Here is a 19,910-nt window from a genome sequence, read left to right as displayed (position 1 = left end):
GGCTTTTAAAACAAGGCCACATATTTATTTACACCTGAAAAGAAACAATTAAATTAATGTCCTGGGAATAGCCACATGTAATAGTCCACTGTAAATCTTTATGCACTATTGCATTTATTTTAAAGACTCTTTTTCTTTGTTCTTCCCAATATCATTATAACAATATACACCTTCCCTCTCAGTTCAGGTACTGCTGCAGCTTTGGGACAAAGGTATGATGCTCAATAGTATAACTTATAATCTGAAATTATAACTGTCCATGCTTTAAAGAACATTTTCTCTGTAATACCATCAGAGAGTTGCTCTTTTAACCTTCCCCAAAACTGAAGGTATTTTCTCTTCCATATGGCTGTAGAAAGACTGCAACAAAAATATGCAGAGCAGCACATTCTAAATATTGACTGTAAATCCTCCTTAAACTTAAAGCAAGACTCAATGAAATAAGAACATGCACCACTGAATATGTGAGGGAAAAAAGGTTTAGTCCCCTGAGAAGTACTATCACCCCAAACTTAAACTTCCTTGCTTGTTCACATTTAAAGTAACCTTAGAGACTCATCAATAAAATCTTAACTTCAGCTTAAAGGGATGTCATCCATTTGAAAGCAGCTCAGAGTATTGCACCTAATACCAAAGAACACAACTACAAAACTATTACTGAAAGTGATTGCAATTTTCTGTGACTTCCAATTATTTATTCTTCTTATGACTGCAGTTTGCAATGGTGTCCTGGCTGATACAAATTAACTTTCCTCTAAGACTTCTTGGGAAGTTTATCAGCACCAGCTGCTAAAAGCAAGGGAAGAAAACTGCATGTATAGAGAGATTATCTGCAGTGACAATTCTGGATTTCCACAAAGTTATTTTCTTCTGAAATAAGGAACAAACTTCTTGAATGCTCATAACAATACAATACTGACAAAATGCTTTGAACATGTGGTACTTCCTGGATCAGTCACCTGTTACTGCAGTCAAACTCAACAAACAGCACTTACAAACAAATCAGGACCTATCACACCACCAAAAAAAAAAAGAAGAAAAACCTCAAAGTCTCAGTCCTCAGGTTGTTAAAACCACCCTCTTCTTCCCTGTCCCCTCCCCCCGCCAAATCTCCTGAAAACATACATTTTACTGTAGTAAGGATATACTGTAACATAGCAACTGAAAAACAGCATCCCATAATTAAGACATAATTATTTTCTTCCTACTTTGGACATGTTAAAAAGAGCGATGTATCTTTAAGAAGTTATCTCCATGTTCTGATTGGTGTTAAGTTCTACCCTCCATGATGTCATAGAGTAGCTCTAAGAATTGACAGAGGTCCTTTCAGTTGGCCTGGGCAGAGGTGACTGTCGGAGAGGTCACACAGTGACCAGCACTGCAGTGACAGCCCACACTGCTGCCACACCAGTGCCCCACTGGCCACCAGACACCTCACATGACACACAGCAGCTCCCACTGCGGCAGCTCCCCACACATCTGCCACCATGGATGCTGCAGTGCTTAGAAAGAAGGGCTATTGCCTCAGCACCACGTTAGGAGAAGGCTCCTATGGCAAAGTGAAGTGTGCCTACAGCCACCACCTGAAACACAACGTGGCCATCAAAATCATTGACAAAAAGAAAATTTCTCAGAACGTCCTGGAAAAATTTCTGCCCAGGGAATTGGAGGCTTTGAAACGCTTGCACCACCCTGCAATCATCGAAACGTATGAGATTTTTGAAACCTCATTTGGAAAAGTGTACATCGTGATGGAGCTGGCAGAAAACGGGACCCTCCTGAACCACCTCAGCATCAAGGGGCCAATGGAAGAGGATCTCGCCCGTGCCAAGTTCCAGCAGTTGGCTTCTGCCATCAAGCATTGCCATGACTCAGACTTTGCCCACAGTGACCTGAAGTGTGACAACATCCTTCTCGACCATGATCTTAACTTCAAGCTGATAGACTTTGGCTTCTCAAAACCCTTGTCTCGAGATGTAAATGGAAAAATCATTCTCAGCAACACCTTCTGTGGGTCTCTTGCGTACTCAGCCCCTGAACTAATTGAGCACGTTCCTTGTGACCCCAGGGTTTCTGACATGTGGAGCCTGGGGATCATCCTGTTTGCAATGCTCTATGCTTCACAGCCATTTGATACTTCCAATGTCAAGGAAATGCTTGAGATCCAGAAACAACAAAAGATTCCCTTGAAGGCAAAACGCCCGTCTGTAGAGTGCAAGAACCTCATTTACCACTTGCTCCACCCTGATGTGTCTCAGAGGCTGTGCATAGATGAAGTTTTGCAACATCCCTGGCTGCAGCCTTCAAAATCCATGATCCCTTATCCTCTGCTAGCTGCAGGAGAGGACAATCCCAGATCCTGCATGAGGAAACACCTGAGCAAAAGCAGAAAGGCCAATTCCATTGTGTGCAAGTGCAAGCAGTGGAGGAGGAAATCCGATCCTCTCAAGGCTGGTGTGTTTCAACAAAGCCACAAAGTTCCCTAACTTGTGAACTGCATTAGTTTAAACTGAAATTAAAGAGAACCTGTTTGAAATTCTGTGTCATGTCTCAGTATACACATGGTTGTGCCTCTTCTTCACACAGTACATTTGACACTGTCAGAGCCAGGACCATGAAAGACATGGGGAAACAACGAAGGAGGGAAGTTTCAGAACATCTGCTCCTCTGCAGTTCGTTTACTTTATGTAACACATAAGATGAATGTATTTCCAACATGACAAGGCAATTTTTTTTACAACTCAGATTCAGATCTACTGCAATGTATAATGTTTTTACAACTATTTCCTTACTTAGACTCCAGGATCTGCCTAGATGTATCCTGCCTACAAATCACAAAATTTAGCTGATTTTCATCCAGTTCAGCACAGGTTTCCATACCTTTCCAATTTGAGTCTTTCAACCAAAAAAAGTTCAACACAAACCATCTCCTTATACTTCAAAATTAACAGGGTTAAAAATCAGTTGAACCATAACCTACAGTTAAGTCAAAAGGAGTGAGGGGGTGGGGGTGTTGGTGTTTCATTAATTAGCAAGGGAAATTTTAAAGAATACAATATCAACTATCTTTTAACTAAAACCTATTGGCTGAAGAAAAGACACCCATGAATAACAGAATTTATTATTATATATTAAACATTAGAAACAAACCATCTTACTTCAATGCTATGGTTGTTTATTCTCATACTTTAAAAATAATGTTAATTATTTTATTTGCATTACAGGACTGCAAGGCAGTCTTAATAAGGATTATTTTACAAAACTGCAAAATAAGGAGTATCTGATCCTAACAGTCTAATAACTGTACCTCTAGATCCCATAGGATTGATTCAACTAGATAATTTATGCTAGTACACATTTAAAGTTCAGCCACTTCCTTCAGAAAAGCATCAAAGAAAGTCACGTGGGTAAAATCTGATCCCAATGGAGACTTTGGGAGTTTTACAACGCAATTTTTGGTACTCAAATAATTGCTTGTCACTAAAAGTAAAGCTAAACACATATAATTCCATGGGTCTGCTTGGCCAGAATCATTTGACCAGTTACCAGTCTAGTCAGGTATCTATGCAATACCTGGGAATGCCATGCACACAAGTGATAACCCATTAATAATACAGTATTACGTAGAAAGGGTCAGGCTACTAATGTTTAACTCTTTACAAAGCAGAGAGAAAAAGTGCTTCTGAACAGTAGCAAAGCATCAAAAGGAACCCTAATATGCAATTTCACAACACAGAATTTATGTTAGGTCTTATTTCATCCACTACAATTTACAGAAAATACACTGTTTCCATCAAAATATTATGTAAACATACCAGAGGTAAAATACTGCTATTGACAAAGCCATCAGAGGATAAAAAAAACAACATTCCCCACACTAACCATTATTAAAACTATTATTTCTGTTTAATAAGTGTGGACAATTAAGTTATTCCGGGGGAAAAAATAGTTTTGCTTGATGAAATAAGAGATGATTTTTGATGCTAAGAAATCAAAAGCACTCTGGAACAATTACAAACCTTACTCTGAATAGTCTTCTGCCTCAGAGTGAATTAAAAGATGGACTGCACAAATAGCCATTCAGCAGAGCTCTTACTGTACTAAATAATCCAAAGAGAGACTAAGCAAAATACAGCTCTAATTAACACTCATTGCTAGTGGTAGACATTAACATGATGTATGGCCACTACCACACTGTTTAGAAGCCACAGACATTGAAAGGACACTTTGCTAGTAAGAAACAAAATGGACCTTATGAAGTCTCCGAGTTACTGTTTAAACTCTTTAATTGCTATCTTCAAAAGGTAAGTTTTTCATTGATTTAAACTGGGAACAAAACACAGTAGCAAAAAGAAGGGGAAGCCCTGGAAGATAATTTTTAGTCTGTTTTACCCATGTATAACCTCCCTTCAGGCAGCTGCAGACAGTTCTTTTTCCTTTCTTCAGGGAAAAGAACCCCAGTTAACGCAGACTCTCCTTAGCTCCCTCAGCTTCTATTTCCTCAGATTTCAGGAGGAATTAATACCATGTACCTGGTATTGGTGAATGGAAAAGGAGATTGTTGTATTAACTAATGTTTCAGATCAAAATTTAATTTGCACTTTCCTCTACACATTACAAGCCCGTGATTAAGTGAATTTTAGAATCATTTCTTCCTTAGCTAGAAGTGTCCGCACTTTCTTATCTTGCACTGTTGGCACTTAAAATTAATGGTTTTTATCTTACAGATACAGCAGTCATAATAAATATTTAAGATAACAATTTAAATTTTGGCTGTATTAACATTATAATGTAAAGAACCCTAATTTTATTGCCCTTGATAAATCTAAGATTAAACTCACTCAGACATTTTATCTTGCTTGCCCTTAGAACAGCTAAAGAAATACACTTTAAATATGAATTATATTTCTTCATTTTATGAGCTTTGTTCATTTCCATAGATTTAATTTGAAAATAAAATTATTTCTAGTACTTACTGGAATACTGATAATAAAACTACCGAAATAATTTTCTTTGTCTGTATTTTAAAAAAATCACTTGAATTCATTTGGAGGGGTTGGATTCTATGTTTTGCATAAATTAGAATCTACCTCAACTTATGCTCTTTGCTGTGGCACTCAGAGCCATATGAATCCTCATGGAAACTCAACTAGATAATAAAGTTTGGGAAATTACTATTGTCAAAAATTCTCAGTACTATACCCCTTGAGACATCAGGCATAATATTTATTGACATGTATTTCAAGACTCAACTTCATAAAGAAATTTTGCAAGAATTCTTTTGGATTTCTGCAAGAGTTTTTAGTTCAATGAGAATTAATTATTTTGCTAACACAGATACTATTTCCAAAATAAGATCCCTAAACATGATCACAGTGGCCTCTGCAGAGCCTTTAGAAGCACTTCAAGACACAAAATTGAGAACTCCAGTGGATACATTGGGTAGTGGTACAAAACACCATGCTTTAGTGGAACTGCACAGCATTTGCAAGCAGAGACCCACATCAGCTGGCCCAGGAACACCTTGTACAGGACAGCATATCAGCATCCTGGAGCCTCATTGTATTTGCTCTCAACAGACTTTATTTTTAATTTGCCTTCTGTGGGGATTGTGTCTGCATCCAGCTTCCTGGGGGCTCTGGGGGACAGAGGGCCACAGAGCAGCCAAAGGCTGTCTGGAACAGTGACCCAGACGTCTTGCCAGCATGCAAATATCACAATAAGTCAATCATCTTACTGTATAAACAGTGGACAGCCCAGGGCCCACTGAACTCTCCTGCATGGCACTGGCTGCATGCCAGGATCTCCCCTTGAGTGGGGACAACTCTCAAGGTTAGTCCTCAAGGCCAAGAGATTCCCCTCCACAACAGATCCCGAGTAAGTGATCAATAGCAGACTAAACTTTGAAATCTTAGCTAAGTCCTACAAAGGGTTGGTTGTGGACTTACAATCCTTCAGACATAATCCACTGACCAAGTCTGCAACTGGAACTGGATCCAGCTGCAGTCTGAGAAGCTTAGAAAGCAAGGGGGTCCTTCACAAAACTCATGACTCAATGAAAGGGTCTCCCTGACAGCTTTATCTGACCTTGCCCTCTAGGCAGCAAATAATCAAGTGTACTTTGCCACCAAACCTCTTTAAAGCACTGTCACATTTACCACTGAGTTTTGTTAGCTCGCTGTTTTATGTCAATCAAGTTCACTGTTGCTTCTCTCATACAAGTGAGGTGCCCATTCATGACAAGGTGCAAAGGATAGAGGGAATTCATAAAAAGGGTTTTAAAAACAGCCTTGGAGAGAATAAACATTTGCTGATTCTCCTAACACAGGAAAGGTAATAGCAGGTTATCTGTCATGCCATTTAACAGCTTGTAAAGGAGTGAATGACTGCCTTTAATAGTGGCGATATTTACAGCCTCAGAAACTAAAACTCCTTTGACCTGAACAGAAATACTCAGTTATTAGAGATTCATAAATACAGCACAGTCAAATATTTCAGTTCAGATATTGTGGAACTTCTTGGGCACCTACCAGTCCTACCAAAACCCCACAAGATTATTCATAACAAGAACCACAACCATAACTATAATTCATTTGTACAACCTGTGTATTGAAAACTGTTCATGACAAATTTTAATGGACCTGACTCAAAGTTTGTTCAAGTAATTTGGAATCATTGGTATTTGCATCAGCACCAAAACTCTCATCTTATTTACAAAGATAGTTCATACCATGCTAAGCTTTACCCAATTCTGCAAAATGAAAACATCCAGACATGTTAGGTACTTAGTTTACTAGACTGTTAGACACCTAAGAATAGTGTAAGTTCCATACACATTGCAGCATTCAATACATTATCTCAAAATACCCTTTTAAAGAAGAGGAATAATATTTTCTCAGCTTTACAAAGTGAAACTGAAGCACAGACTGCATGAGGAGCTTTTAAAACATCTTAGGCACTCAATTCCTAAGAGCACTGAGTGACTACAGCTAAAAAGCTGGACTTACTTGTCTTAGACTAAGCCACTGAGAAACAGAAATCTATCTCAAAACTGATCTAAATTAGTCATGAACAGAGCTACTACTGCTGCCTATCTGTTTCTTCTGTCTGTGATGAGGTCTAACTAAAAAAAAACCAAAAGACCAAAATAAAAAATAAACAAACAGCAAACCCCAACAATTTCAAACATCCTTCTTCCACGTCTAGTTGAAATATAGTGATTCCAGTATCTTTGTTACACACATCAAGCAACTCAAAGTAAATAAACCAGACCTGTTTGCTTGCTCTGTGGAATCAACTTGTTCTAATAGTTTATCCCTACCCATCCTGCTCAACATCAAGAGTCAGCCTTGAGATGTCTTTTTTGAAAATAGAGTTTAACACAAACACCAACCCAGCAAAGTGCCTTTCAGGATATATTCACCTGCACTTTAAGAAAACTGCATGGGCTAATCAGAAAGAAATCTCTGCCTTTCTGATACGAAGCTGTGAGCTTGAGATTACCTTAAAGCCCAGGCAATCCACAAAGGAACTACAGATTCAGATAGTTTTTAAATGAATATGTATACATTAGTCTCTTTATTAGTTTCCTTAAGGGAAAATACTACATCAAAGCAAAGCTAGTTTGGCCTATTATAAAATTTCTTTCTTGCGTATACTTCAATGTGTTTCAGAAATAGGTTTTTTTAGTAATAAATGTTTCTTACAATGAAGGAAAATTTTTAGTTCATTATTTTCCAAATAAATTAAAGAAGAAAAGTTCAAAACCTTATCTTGACTTGGTTAGAGTATTGTGTTTTAAACTGAGCAGTGACTATATTAAAAAAACCCCAATACCAAAACAAACAAAAACTTAAAAAAAACAAACTTCAAAAAATCAGTTCAACAAAGCAAAATTGAATGTTTTGGAGAGCCAGCTTCTTCCATAACTAGCCCCAGGGCCATCTGTATAACAACATCAGAAGCATCTGAATCTTGTCCTGACTTCACAGTACTGCTTGTTCTTGCACAGTTCACAACTCCAAGACTGTACTACAGTATTGTCTCCTTTGTCTTCTTATTCCTCCCCATCCTTCCAAAGGACACTTTGCATTTCTGGGAAATATTACAGAATTAATGAATAGTTGCTCAATAGCAAGTTGAATAGACCTCATTGCTCACTATTAGGAAACTTCAGAGCTGTTCCCTCTACATTCTAGTCTTGTGTCTAATTCTTTCCTTCTCACGTCCAGATATGGCTCCCATTATCCTCTTTCTGTTGGGCAATTCATCACCTAAGACTTCCCTCATGCATTAATTATAGCAGATGTTCTATCCCTTAAATTTCTTCCTATGGAAACCTATGAGAAAAAAAACATTGAACTGAAAAACCAAATAGAATGAAATAGAGAATAAAACATTTTAAGTCTATGTTTTAGTGTATTGATAACAGATATAAAATTATTGCATTGAACTATAGCAGAGGCCTAGAAACCTGCTATTGTTGAACAATAGCATAAAATTCACTGTATTCATGAGTGAAGCAAATAAATGCCTCCTAAATCGCTCATTTTTTGTTATTGTAGGTTGCTAATCATGCCCTCTGGATTAGTTTAGAGAAAGGTGATGAATTAACCTGTGAGATACCTCAAGCAACCTGCAAAAAAAAACAAGAACAACCTAAACAAAAAACAACCAACCAAAAACCAACACAGTACATTTCTAACCCTCAGTTAAACTGGATAGTTAAACTGGATCTATCTTGCTTTCACATGTAGCAGCTGTCTGCTTTTCTTCTCCCTTAGTTCATCTAATGGATGTCAGAGCACACTGTCTACATAAGCAGGAGCAGTTTTGGCCTTGGTTTTCATACTCCATTGAAGCAGCAGCCCCAAAAGGGGCTGTGCATCTTACATCCTGCTTATTGTCCCATAACTAAGAATATCGAAATGTCAGAATTTGAACTACTTTGAAGTAACGGAAACTAAACCTCTTAACTGCCATGGTCTAGTCTGTCCACCTCTACTGTAAAATAAAACCATCTTCTCCTGCCAATCACAGGGGTTTTGTTGAATCCCATGAGTCTCTCACAGACCCACCTCTCAAGCCCATCAAGGCCCCTCTGGATGGCATCCCTGCCCTACAGTGTCCACCACGCCACACAGCTTGGTGTTGCTGGACAACTTGGGGGTGCCCTCAATCCCACTGTCCATTGACAAAGGTGTTAAGTAGCACCAGTCCCAATACCACCTTGTGGGGATGCCACTCATCACTGTTCTCCTCTTAGACATTGAGCCATTGATGCAATTCTTTGAGTGTGACCATCCAGGCAGGAAGACACATCGAGTTTTAAAGATCTATTCCATTTATGAAACTGGGACTTTTCAATGCAAAGTAAACCTAAAGCAATTTGGCAACATTGTGATTTTCCATAAATCAGCCATTCAGTGAATAAGCAACCATTTCAAGGGTAATATTTGAAAATGCACCAGAGCAACAGATTTATTGATTTGTAACAATAAAAAGGCCATATTTAGATAACTGATAGATCCAAAGCCCTCTAAAGTCATAAAAAGTGTTCTGCTTGGCTTCAGTGAGCTCTGCTTTAGGACATCGTTAAAAATAATACAAGGTTATTCACTGCAGGACCATGTAAGACCAAGAAGTTCAACATAACCACTGCCTTTTAAAAGGAGAGATGTGCTATGACTACTATTGACTTTTCTACTCTGCATGTTTAGTGAAAGATTACTATAATCTGCCATTTATTTTGATACTGAAATTAGAAAGGTTATATGAGATCATTTTGTCCTGAAGTCACACAAGATAGATGTGGAAGAGAAATTCCTTCAAAGATGCCCTGGCTTTTCACTCACATTCTTAGCTCTTAAACAAGGAAAGTAGATTGTTTCCCACTCCACAGAAACTATCTGACTTGAGCACAACAAGGATTACGGAAGAACTTGTGTTAGTCTTTCTCAGAATTTTTATCAGAAGACATTACTATTATTGATTTTTGAGCCCCACCACCTGAAGACTTGCAATAATACAGAAGCCTGGTTCACATAATGTAGCACTACTCAAAACCTGCATGCACACAAAACAGTATCAGCAATAAATTATTTAAAAGAAAGAAATTTTCTTAAGTTTCAGAAATGGTTTATTATCCAAGTACTGATTGTACTGTATCTGAAATAAAAGTCAGTCCTTGGGGAGCATTTTCTTTTCTATCCCTTTAATGAGGATCTCCACAATAGAATTTGACATTCCAGTTCACTCCACTTCAATAAAAGTTCTTTTGTAGTAAGAACTACTGAGCACATTTAAAAGTTGCACAATAGTCAACTTTACTGACAGCACCTTAAGGAAAATCATGCAATTATATCTGCTTTCATTGATGCCTTACAGTTAGAAAAGGACAAGCATCAAAAAGAGTAAAATTAAATATTATTCATTTTGAACAAAATTTCTAAGATTAAAAATTACATGCAACCTTGGACTATTACAGTAATTTATACTTTTCTTCAGTTTCTCTTTAAAAGCTCCATATTATTCTATTAGATTTTTATTGATATTCAATCAATCCTGTAATAATTTCAGTACATCTGATTTTTCTCTTTTATTTCTACCCTAGAGCTTGAGTCATACAGAATTTCTCAGAAACCATAAATATGCATTCCCAATTTAGTATAGGATTCAGATCTCAAGGACATAAAAAAGATGGGTTTTTTGCCAATTTTTTCCATTCTGTCACTAGAAGTAAAAATAGTATCCTTTTGGAGGTAAATAAGGTCTTTCTACTGACAAAAACACTGATAGAACTGAGACAAGGTAGAGCTGTAGATCTGTAGGAAGAGAAACCAAGCACAGAAGTATGAAAGGACAGCTGATTTATCTGTCAAATGTATCTCTAAAATCTTCTATGGTACAGTTGACTTGCTTATTGGTAAGTGGCATACTTTACCTAGCCAGATTCTTCCAGTGTTGATTATCAGACAACAACAGAATTAAGCTGTATAAGAGACGTGAAGGGAAGGCTTAGAGACAACTGGACCATAATTAACACTATGTTAACTAGATGGATTATGGTAGTATTTTCCTGCTGTGGTTATTTTTCTCTTATTACCTCAAAAAATTTCATCATCACAAGGCCAAAGCAGGAAGGTTGCTAATTATTTTTACCTTCCTGTCTGCTTGCTTTGAAAATTACACCAGTTTGGTAGTATAGTGGGAAGGTTTCAATATTCTGTTGCACAATCCAGGGACTGGAGATTGACAAAGAACTGTTATCTGTAGTGGAAAAGAATCATTGCTGTTATCAGTCACTTCCTCAGATATCAGAGCAAAGTCTAAACCACAGAATATGCCCCTACAAACACAGTGCTTCTCACACTCTGAACATGTCAATGTGTGAATGTACTGTCCCTTTTGCAACAGTCTAGCCTGGTGAATTATTTCTTCTTCGAGGAGAACAGAGGTATTTCATGTATGCTTTTAGCTGATCTCAATTATTTTCACTACTGAAACGCTCATATTTCCTAATCAGTGAAACTCAGAGCAAGATCTCAGGGCTAATTCTACTGTCTCATGGTGCTATACAAGACTTTAATCAGAAATTCTTTACCTATGGATGACAAGACTCAGGATTACATAAAGATGTTAACAGTTAGGTTGCTCTGCTTTATAAATTACAGTTGATGGTTTATTATTCTCAATGAAGCAGGAATCCTTAAAAGCCCAAATTAACGTATTGCTCCACTTAATTAGGAATTTCATGTAAGCCCCCTATCCCGGAGAATAGTGTATTTAAATATACTAGAATCTCCAACTTGACTCTCCACCCACTCTCAGTAATTTTGCTGTGGTGCAGGCAAAGGAGTTCCGAGATGTTACTACCAATTTACACCAGCATCAAGATTATTTGATCACCTTAGAGTTCACCAACAGCATGGGGAAAAGAAAACCAACAAGTCCAGACAAGAGAATGAGTATTTAAAACCAGGACACACCGTAAAATGAAAAAGTACGACCTTAAGAATGAGATTCTTGAATGTGTGAAAACAAAAGCAACACAAAATTACAAATACATATCAAAGTACAGTGGGCAACTCAAAACAGAGTCATAATCGAGGTAGCACCACTGTGAAGGGTAGTTAGTTTGTCCAGGCTTAGAAAACCCTTCACAAACCTTAGCTCCATGCCAAGTACTGACCTTGCAATCTGAATCCGTTCAGAAGTGACAGATATATCAAAATAACACAATTCACATTGCTGGGAATAGTAAGTCTGAATAGAAAGAAAAAAAATCAAATTTTTAGTAATGTATAGCTGAAAAAAATCATTATTAAAAGATTATGTGATCAGAAGTTAGCTTGCTCTCCAAAAGTCCAAAGAAAGACTTTGAGGCCAGCTATCATGTATTTCTGTGAAAGGTTCTACTTTAACCTTTTACTCATATATAAAAATTCATTAACAAATCAGAAAGCTAAACCACCTCAACAATAAATAACAGAAAATGTCAAACACTTGCTTTTGACTTTCCTTTATAATTACTTCTGTACATTAAGAACATTGCCTGAGATCTGGGATGCATCCAGATGAGGCAGACAGAAAAACACCACAGCAAGAACAAGGCCTAAATACACAACATGCCCTTCTTCAATGTGTTACCAACAGAAGTGCTCTTCACTGAGGGCCCCCTCTCATCCTGGAAGCTTTGGGGCTGCTTTCCAGGGGCTTCTGGACTACAAGATCTAGTACTGCTGTAAGTCTTGAGGATCTCTCAGCACCAAAATATGCACTGATAATGCACATTCAGATCAATCAATGCTAGGCACTAATTAAATTACCAGAGGACTTCCTTCCACCCAAATTCTAAACATCTCTATATTGTACTAATGTCATCTCCAAAACAAAACTTACTCTGAGATTAGGCACCAAAACAAGCTAAGTTTTATTTTTCTTTTATTGATTAGAAGATGACCCATGACCAGGTTTCAGGTGCAACTTTGGAGTTTGGGAGAAATACAATTAGCTCCTTCATCCTCTGGAGGCATAATCTGTGTGTTTGCCACCTCCTGTTAAATTTACACAACCTCAAGCAGATTAAAAGTGAAAGCACATGATTCAATTCCAGCACAGAAGAAGGTCAGGCTTTTAAGTGAGAAAAATTACAGAGGAAAATAATCCCAAATGCAGTTTTAGCATCAGATTTCTCTTCCAGCTGTCATTTCAAATCCTCAAGATACATGTTAGCCACACAAACTCAAGGCAGAATCACAGACTGAAAATACACCTGAGTACTCTCTTGGAGTAAGATCTTAGAGTTGCTGTACCTGGATATTTCAGCCACCATATCTACTCACAGGAGCAACGTGTTCAACCCCTTCTCTCCTGTTCAAGTGCCATTGCCCTCTGGACATTGTTATAATCTCATTCCACCTGTAGGAGCAGAACTTTCCTGGTCACTCCTCAGTCAACATCCAACTGATTTATCAATGCAGACAAGCACTGTTCTTTTTTACATTTACTCCAATGCTACTGATTCTACCATTGTACCTACCAAAAAAACCTATTTGCTATGTGATTTGAGTAGAATTCAGTTACAGTTCAGTGCAAATATAGTTGTACAAATCGCACATTCTTTGCATCTGGTCACTGCGTAACACAAGATAAACAAATGTTTGTCCACCTAATAATGCCCAGTAACTGCCTACTAGGCAGTGCCATTCAGAGCAGTCTCTTAACATCTGGCTAAGTGTATTTGTGTCTGTCCCTGCACCTCCCAGATCATCCCAAAATGGGCAACTGGTTAAAAATAGGTTGATGGAGAGGCAGGGAAAAAATTGACATTCTTGGTTGTAAGGATGGCACCACATGTTTAACAATACTGCAGAAGATTACATGAGACACTACAGGATTAATGACGCCACGTTTTAAAATCCAGCATTTTATTTTTAAATATTTACTGATTTACTGTGTTTTTAATTACAAATTTTAAAACCTAAGGAGTATAATCAAATATAATTCCATACAGAATTTTACACTTACATGTAATTATCATATAAATTAAGGGTTTGTTTAGAATACAAAAATTGAAAGCCTAATCAGTATCCACCAAGTGCTAATTACACATTGAAGTTTCTATTTTACAGATAACATTCTGAAAAGCACCTGATTATCAAAGCAATGAAAACTGAAGGCACTGACTTTCAAGCTATACATCCAGTATCAACTGTGGTTTTGTGAGGAGTAATTATTTTGAATACTCTTGCCGTGGGTGTATTTGTGTGTGTGCATGTGATGCTGAACAAACAAAAAGTGAACCCACAATTTCTCTGAAGGAAACTATTTTGCCTTAGAAGAAGCAAGGATTTTTAAGGTTAAAATTGTCACAGTGGGTCTGAATGAAAACAATGCACAATATAAGAGAGTCCCATGCACATTTTAAATAGTCTGAAAGCAGCTCAAAAGGCATGACAAGGAAAATAGGGAATTGCATAAGAAGTAGCCACTCATGTCTCACTGTTCATGTTGCAGGTATTTTGTTCTTCAGCTTTTTAGGAATAAATTGAGCTTGAGTAGGTTGAAAGAACCCTGGATATAATTATTATGCATATCATGGCCTCTGCCTTACAAACACTGACTGGGGACTCAGGAGGACTAAGTATGAACACTGAACCAATTAATACATGTTTAATAGCACTGAGGTATGCATGTCTAGGAGTAGAATCATAAACAGAACAGCATCAGAAAACAGGGAAAAGTGCTAAGTGTATATTTTGTAAGTGTTGAAGGTCAGTATTTGCAAACATATTAAATGATAAATGAATTTCCTGGGCACTGGGAGCCTTTTTGATCTGACTTCTGAGAAAGCCACACTGGAAGTTTGGGTGTCTCTCAAAACCTAAGCAACACCACAATGAACAGGAACATTCAGGCTTCTTCTAAATAGTTCTCAGCCTTGCTTTCTCTGAATTTGCAATATCTGAATTAGTTCTCACTAGCCAAAGCTTGGAACCAGTATTTATCTGCACTTCCTTTGAGGCAGGTCAGCTGCCTCCAGCATTGTAATTAATAATTGATAATTTATGACTGACTCTATGCGTGCTGACAAATTCTGAAATTCAAGCCCTAAACCTTTCAAACTTTTACTCCTAAACTTTCTTGGTAACTTCTGATTTCAAAATGAAACTGTCAACATTTAAAGTTGCAAGCTTTCTATTTTGTCTCTGCCCATCTGGAGATAGTCAAGAGCATAGTAATGCTATACCAGCAGAAATTTCCAAATACTTCAAATAAGAAACCGTCCTGGAACAAATTAAGTGACATTGCCTCTGTGTTTCCTCCTGCATCTATAAAACAACCACACTGTCTAGATCAAACCATTAGAAAAACTGCTTGTCAATGTGAGATTCCTTCCATCAGCTGATTAAGCACAAACCTAAATTACAGGGTAAAGTAAAAAAAAAAGAAAAAAATTCTCATCTCCATCCACTAATCTCCAAGTGTAATGCAAATTGTTCAGCTCTTCCAAGATTAAATTCACTATCTTCTGTAGGTTCATTAGCTCTGTAAAAGACTGAAAGAATTTACATGCTACTGCACTTGCACTGTATTAATTATAAATCAAAGCACTAACATAGTATATTCAACTGTAGAAACTCCTGTTTCACTAGCAGTGGTTTCCCTGTATACAGGATATTCTAGAAATAAGAATCATCATATTTCAGAAACTTTAGCTGCTGGAATAATGGTTATTTTTACCTACTTTCATTGCTTTTCTCTAATCACTTTCTCATAATTTAAAATCTTCTAGATTTGTTTGACAGCAATGAAAAGCTGCTGCTGTATTTGATCACCAGCCTGCCTCTGGCAGGCAGCCAATAAAAGGTTTCTTTACAAGGACTGGTAAAATTCTGTTTCCTTTTATGACTAACAAAACTATGAAAAAGTTTCTAAACTAGTCCAATTTAGGGGTAATTTGTTTAAAGCTTTGTCTTTGATTCTTCACAGCCCTTAAACCAATGATGTGAAATGATGAGTATTAACCTCACACCAGGCTCATTTCAGAGACTGAAATAGTCATAAACTCATTTCCAGTTTGATTCATCACTGGCCTGTGCATTACATACTCACTTACCTTGAGGCACGATGGTTGTTGAACTCTGCAGTTCTCCATGTTCATGGCAATGAAGATCTTTAATTTCACACTTGTGGCAAACTACAGTTGGTGTTCCTTTAATCTCTTTGACGAGTGTGTGGATCTTCAACACATTAAGAACTTTAATTGCACATTATCCCAATGGCTTATCAAGTTACAATTCTATCATTAACACAGAATTATACTGAATATTTCTAACATAATGAGGCTATAAAAATCACTGGGATTCTATAACATGGAAAAAATTACTTTGGACCTCATCTGGCTTGTAGCATAACCTGAAGCATACTCAGTATTGCATTGAATTCTATACACGAGTATAGACCTCAACATTATTAATATAGATCTTTGTTCTTAAAGAATTTGTAATGCTAACAATACTAGGTGTCAGTGAATTGCAAAACTGAAATTTACACTAAAATTTTGAATGTATGCTCTGTTTAATACTGGGTTGGTGGTGAAGTGACCCAGGTGGTGGTTTTTAATTTCAGATGTTTTCTCTGCATACTGAGCACAAAAGTAGTTCTGTCCATTCATCTATTTGTAACTGTTGGTCATAATGACTTTTATTTAAGGCAATGAATTCCCACTTAGAATTCAAATTCCAGATGTGGAACCCTCTTCCCTGCAGATATTCAAAACCTGCCTGGATGTGATCCTGTGCAACCTGCTCTGAGTGACCTTGCCTTCCCACTCCAACCAATCTGTGCCTCTCAGTTTTGCAATATTCAACATGGTTGTTCTCATGTTCAAAACAATTTAGCAGACTAAGAGATACCATTTTGCACAGAGCCCATGGCTACATGTGTATGGATGGCACAAGGGTGAGGTCCTCCTTCCACTCAAATAAGCCAATATCCTTCATGGCTCTCTGAAAGACCTTGGGACATCATGTCTCAGACTTCAGTTATGGATTTCCACTGTGGAGATGTACACTAGAAACAGTAATCTGATTACTGCAGAGAACATGTCTGTGGAAACAGCAGTTATAACCTGATGCAGCCCTCGTGGTAATGCCTGTTTGTGCAGGGTGAAGCAGCCCACTCAGGCAGCAGCAGCCCTGCCCTGATGTTCTGTGCAACCCTGCCCAGTGTCAGCACATCTGTCTACAACCTGATAGACACACAACTACATGCACTTTTAGTACTGCACTTCCAAGTGACAATATCACAGGTTCATCAGGAAATCAAAGTGATTTGCTTACACTGCTTTGGAATAATTTGACATAAGCCTCCATTACTTCTTAGAAAATCTATAGGTGGTTAAAGCAATTAGCACATTTTGATTTTTCAAAACTTCAGCTACTTTCAAGCTGAATATGATCTTTCTGTCATTAACTTGGCATTTTGCTGCAACTGAAATTCAATCTCAAGATCAGTAATCAGAGCCATAAGATTACAAGCAATTAGAAATCCAGTGCATTACAAAAAAAAAACTATGACTCAGGATTCACACATTGTATTACCATGCTCTTTACTAGAGATTGGTATTGATATCCAAGTTCTGGAACTCAGGGCTTTATGCTGTAAAGTCAGTGATTCTTAAGGCACATACCTAATTTTATTATTTCTAGCACTGCTGCTAAATAAGATTATTTTACTTGTGTAGTTAAGCCTTGTATTTTGGAACAGGTTACAGGCTAGAAAAACCTGGCTGATGAAGGTAAATTTTGCACTAAAATAAAACATCTCTTCTTATTCTATCCATTAATTTCCATTAGATATGCTTCCCTAATGGTTCACTAAAAAAAATTCTTTGGTTTTTTCTCCTCCTCACTGCAGATGAAGAGAGCAGATCTCTGCCACAATTCTCTGAAGCAATACATTTACATATGTAGCAACTCATTAATTTTCATTTTCATGATTCAAGACAAACTGACATTTTTCTGTTCACTAGTTAAGTAAATTCTTTTCACATTATTTCAAAGGCTGGGTTTGGTCCATGTTTTTGTCAGCACATTAAAGGTTTTCTAGTGTTTGAGACTGACAAGTATTAGTATCTAGACATTTACATTGCAATCAAGGTAGTCATAATAACAAGTTTCAAATCAAACCTCAGAAGCAGTGACAGTGTATTTTTTTTATCACTAAGCTACACTTACACAATCTATTTAAAAAGATGGGGGGCAAAATCAGAGCAGTTATGATTTCAACTTAGACTGAAAAATAATGCAAATAAAGACCAGGCCTAAAACACTTTGCATCAGACAAGATACCTAAATGCATCTCCAAAGTGAAATATTCTAATGTATTAGTTACCTTGGGTAAAATTATATCTGTTTGACAGACCTGAAGGAAAACCAACATTACTTATTGTTCCAAGACCACCTCTATATTCTACTCTCTTCTGTATTCAGGCATCTCTCAGAGACCTCAGACTCTTTCAAGAAATTTAAAATTACTCTTGGCCACTGTTAGACTGTAGTAGTTTTTCTAAATCAAAAGGCCATGCTTGGAATGAAATATGAATAGGAAAGAATTCCCTGTCACTTCTCCCCCCAAATAAAAACTGAATCTGGAAGCTTTTCTTATTAACCAAAAAGAGGTTTTAATTTAAAACCTTGGAGACAGTAAGAAATACTTAAATCTAGCCTCTTTCCCTGATTTCCTCTGGGATTTAAGGCAGGCTCTGTAATCCAGCTGCTCTAATTAGCACAGCAAACTGCAGTTTTGCTTGTAAGAAGAAACAAATTAAAACTTTATTCTTCTGTTTCTCAGTAAACTGTATTCCCCAAATATAATGAATTCTCAGAAGAGTTGTAGAGATAGAATACATTTAACATAGCTTTAGACTGACAAAGACAGGAAAACTGTTTCCACTTTTTCTTAATATATCAGCTTGATTTTTCATTCATATTAATTTTCTGTTAATTTTAATTGAACATTTAGGCAAATACATTAAAAACTGCACTAAAAACTGAAAGGTCTAAAAGAAATCACTAAGAATAGAGGGGAGAAAGTCTTCAACAACCTCACCAGTATTATTTAGGTCTGTACATAGGTATAAAGCTTAGAGAATTTAGATGAAGCCTTCAGCTACATCAAAGAACTCATGTACTCTTTCTCTCTGCAGAATTCACAACCACCAGACTGATTCTAAATCAGATATAGCTACTGCACATGTGAAAACATCCCCATTTAGAAAAATAAGAGCAACCATATAGTATGTGCTTCTCAAGCACACTCAGCTATTCAGCTCATAGCACACTTGCTGGTGTTTTGTTTGAGACAAGTGGTTCCTGACATGAGCAATAGTTTTAATGAATCTAAATTTGGAATACACTTCACAACTCTACAGGTTGAAATTGTTTTAAAAATTACACTAAAACTTATTCTGCACCCAACAGTTTCTATTTAGCTCATTTAGAGTCAAACCCTATTAATTCTGAAATGCAAAATAAATGAGTTACTATTCAGACAGCTTTAGCCATTGTAATAGATTGCTCCTGGCTGGACTCCACGTGCCCACCAAGGCTGCTCTATCACATCCTTCCTCGGCAGCACAGGGGAGACAAATTATAAAGAAGGGCTCATGGATCAAAATATGGCCATGGAGATCAGTTCTCACAGGTAAAATGGACTCAACCTGGGGAAATTAATTTATAACCAACCAAATAAGACCACATTCCCCACACTGCTCCCTTCTTTCTGGGCTCAACTTCACTCCTGATTTTTCTACTTCCTCCCTCCAGTGGCACAGCAGGACAGGGAATGAAAGCTGAAGTCAGTTCACTACACATTGTTCCTGCTAGTCCTTTCTCATTAAGGGA

General features: G+C 37.3%; 1 protein-coding gene across 1 annotated transcript; it reads left to right on the top strand.

The window, feature by feature from the left end:
• The first annotated feature begins 1,487 nt into the window (after positions 1-1,487).
• LOC139678700 (testis-specific serine/threonine-protein kinase 2-like) lies at positions 1,488-2,486 on the top strand. The gene has a single exon (XM_071569731.1). It carries the CDS (start codon positions 1,488-1,490, stop codon positions 2,484-2,486), a length of 999 nt encoding a protein of 332 aa, XP_071425832.1.
• Positions 2,487-19,910: the final 17,424 nt, after the last annotated feature.

The sequence above is a fragment of the Pithys albifrons genome, chromosome 14, assembly GCF_047495875.1.
Source record: "Pithys albifrons albifrons isolate INPA30051 chromosome 14, PitAlb_v1, whole genome shotgun sequence".
Lineage (NCBI taxonomy): Eukaryota > Metazoa > Chordata > Aves > Passeriformes > Thamnophilidae > Pithys > Pithys albifrons.
This window is presented reverse-complemented; position numbering and strand designations above follow the sequence as displayed.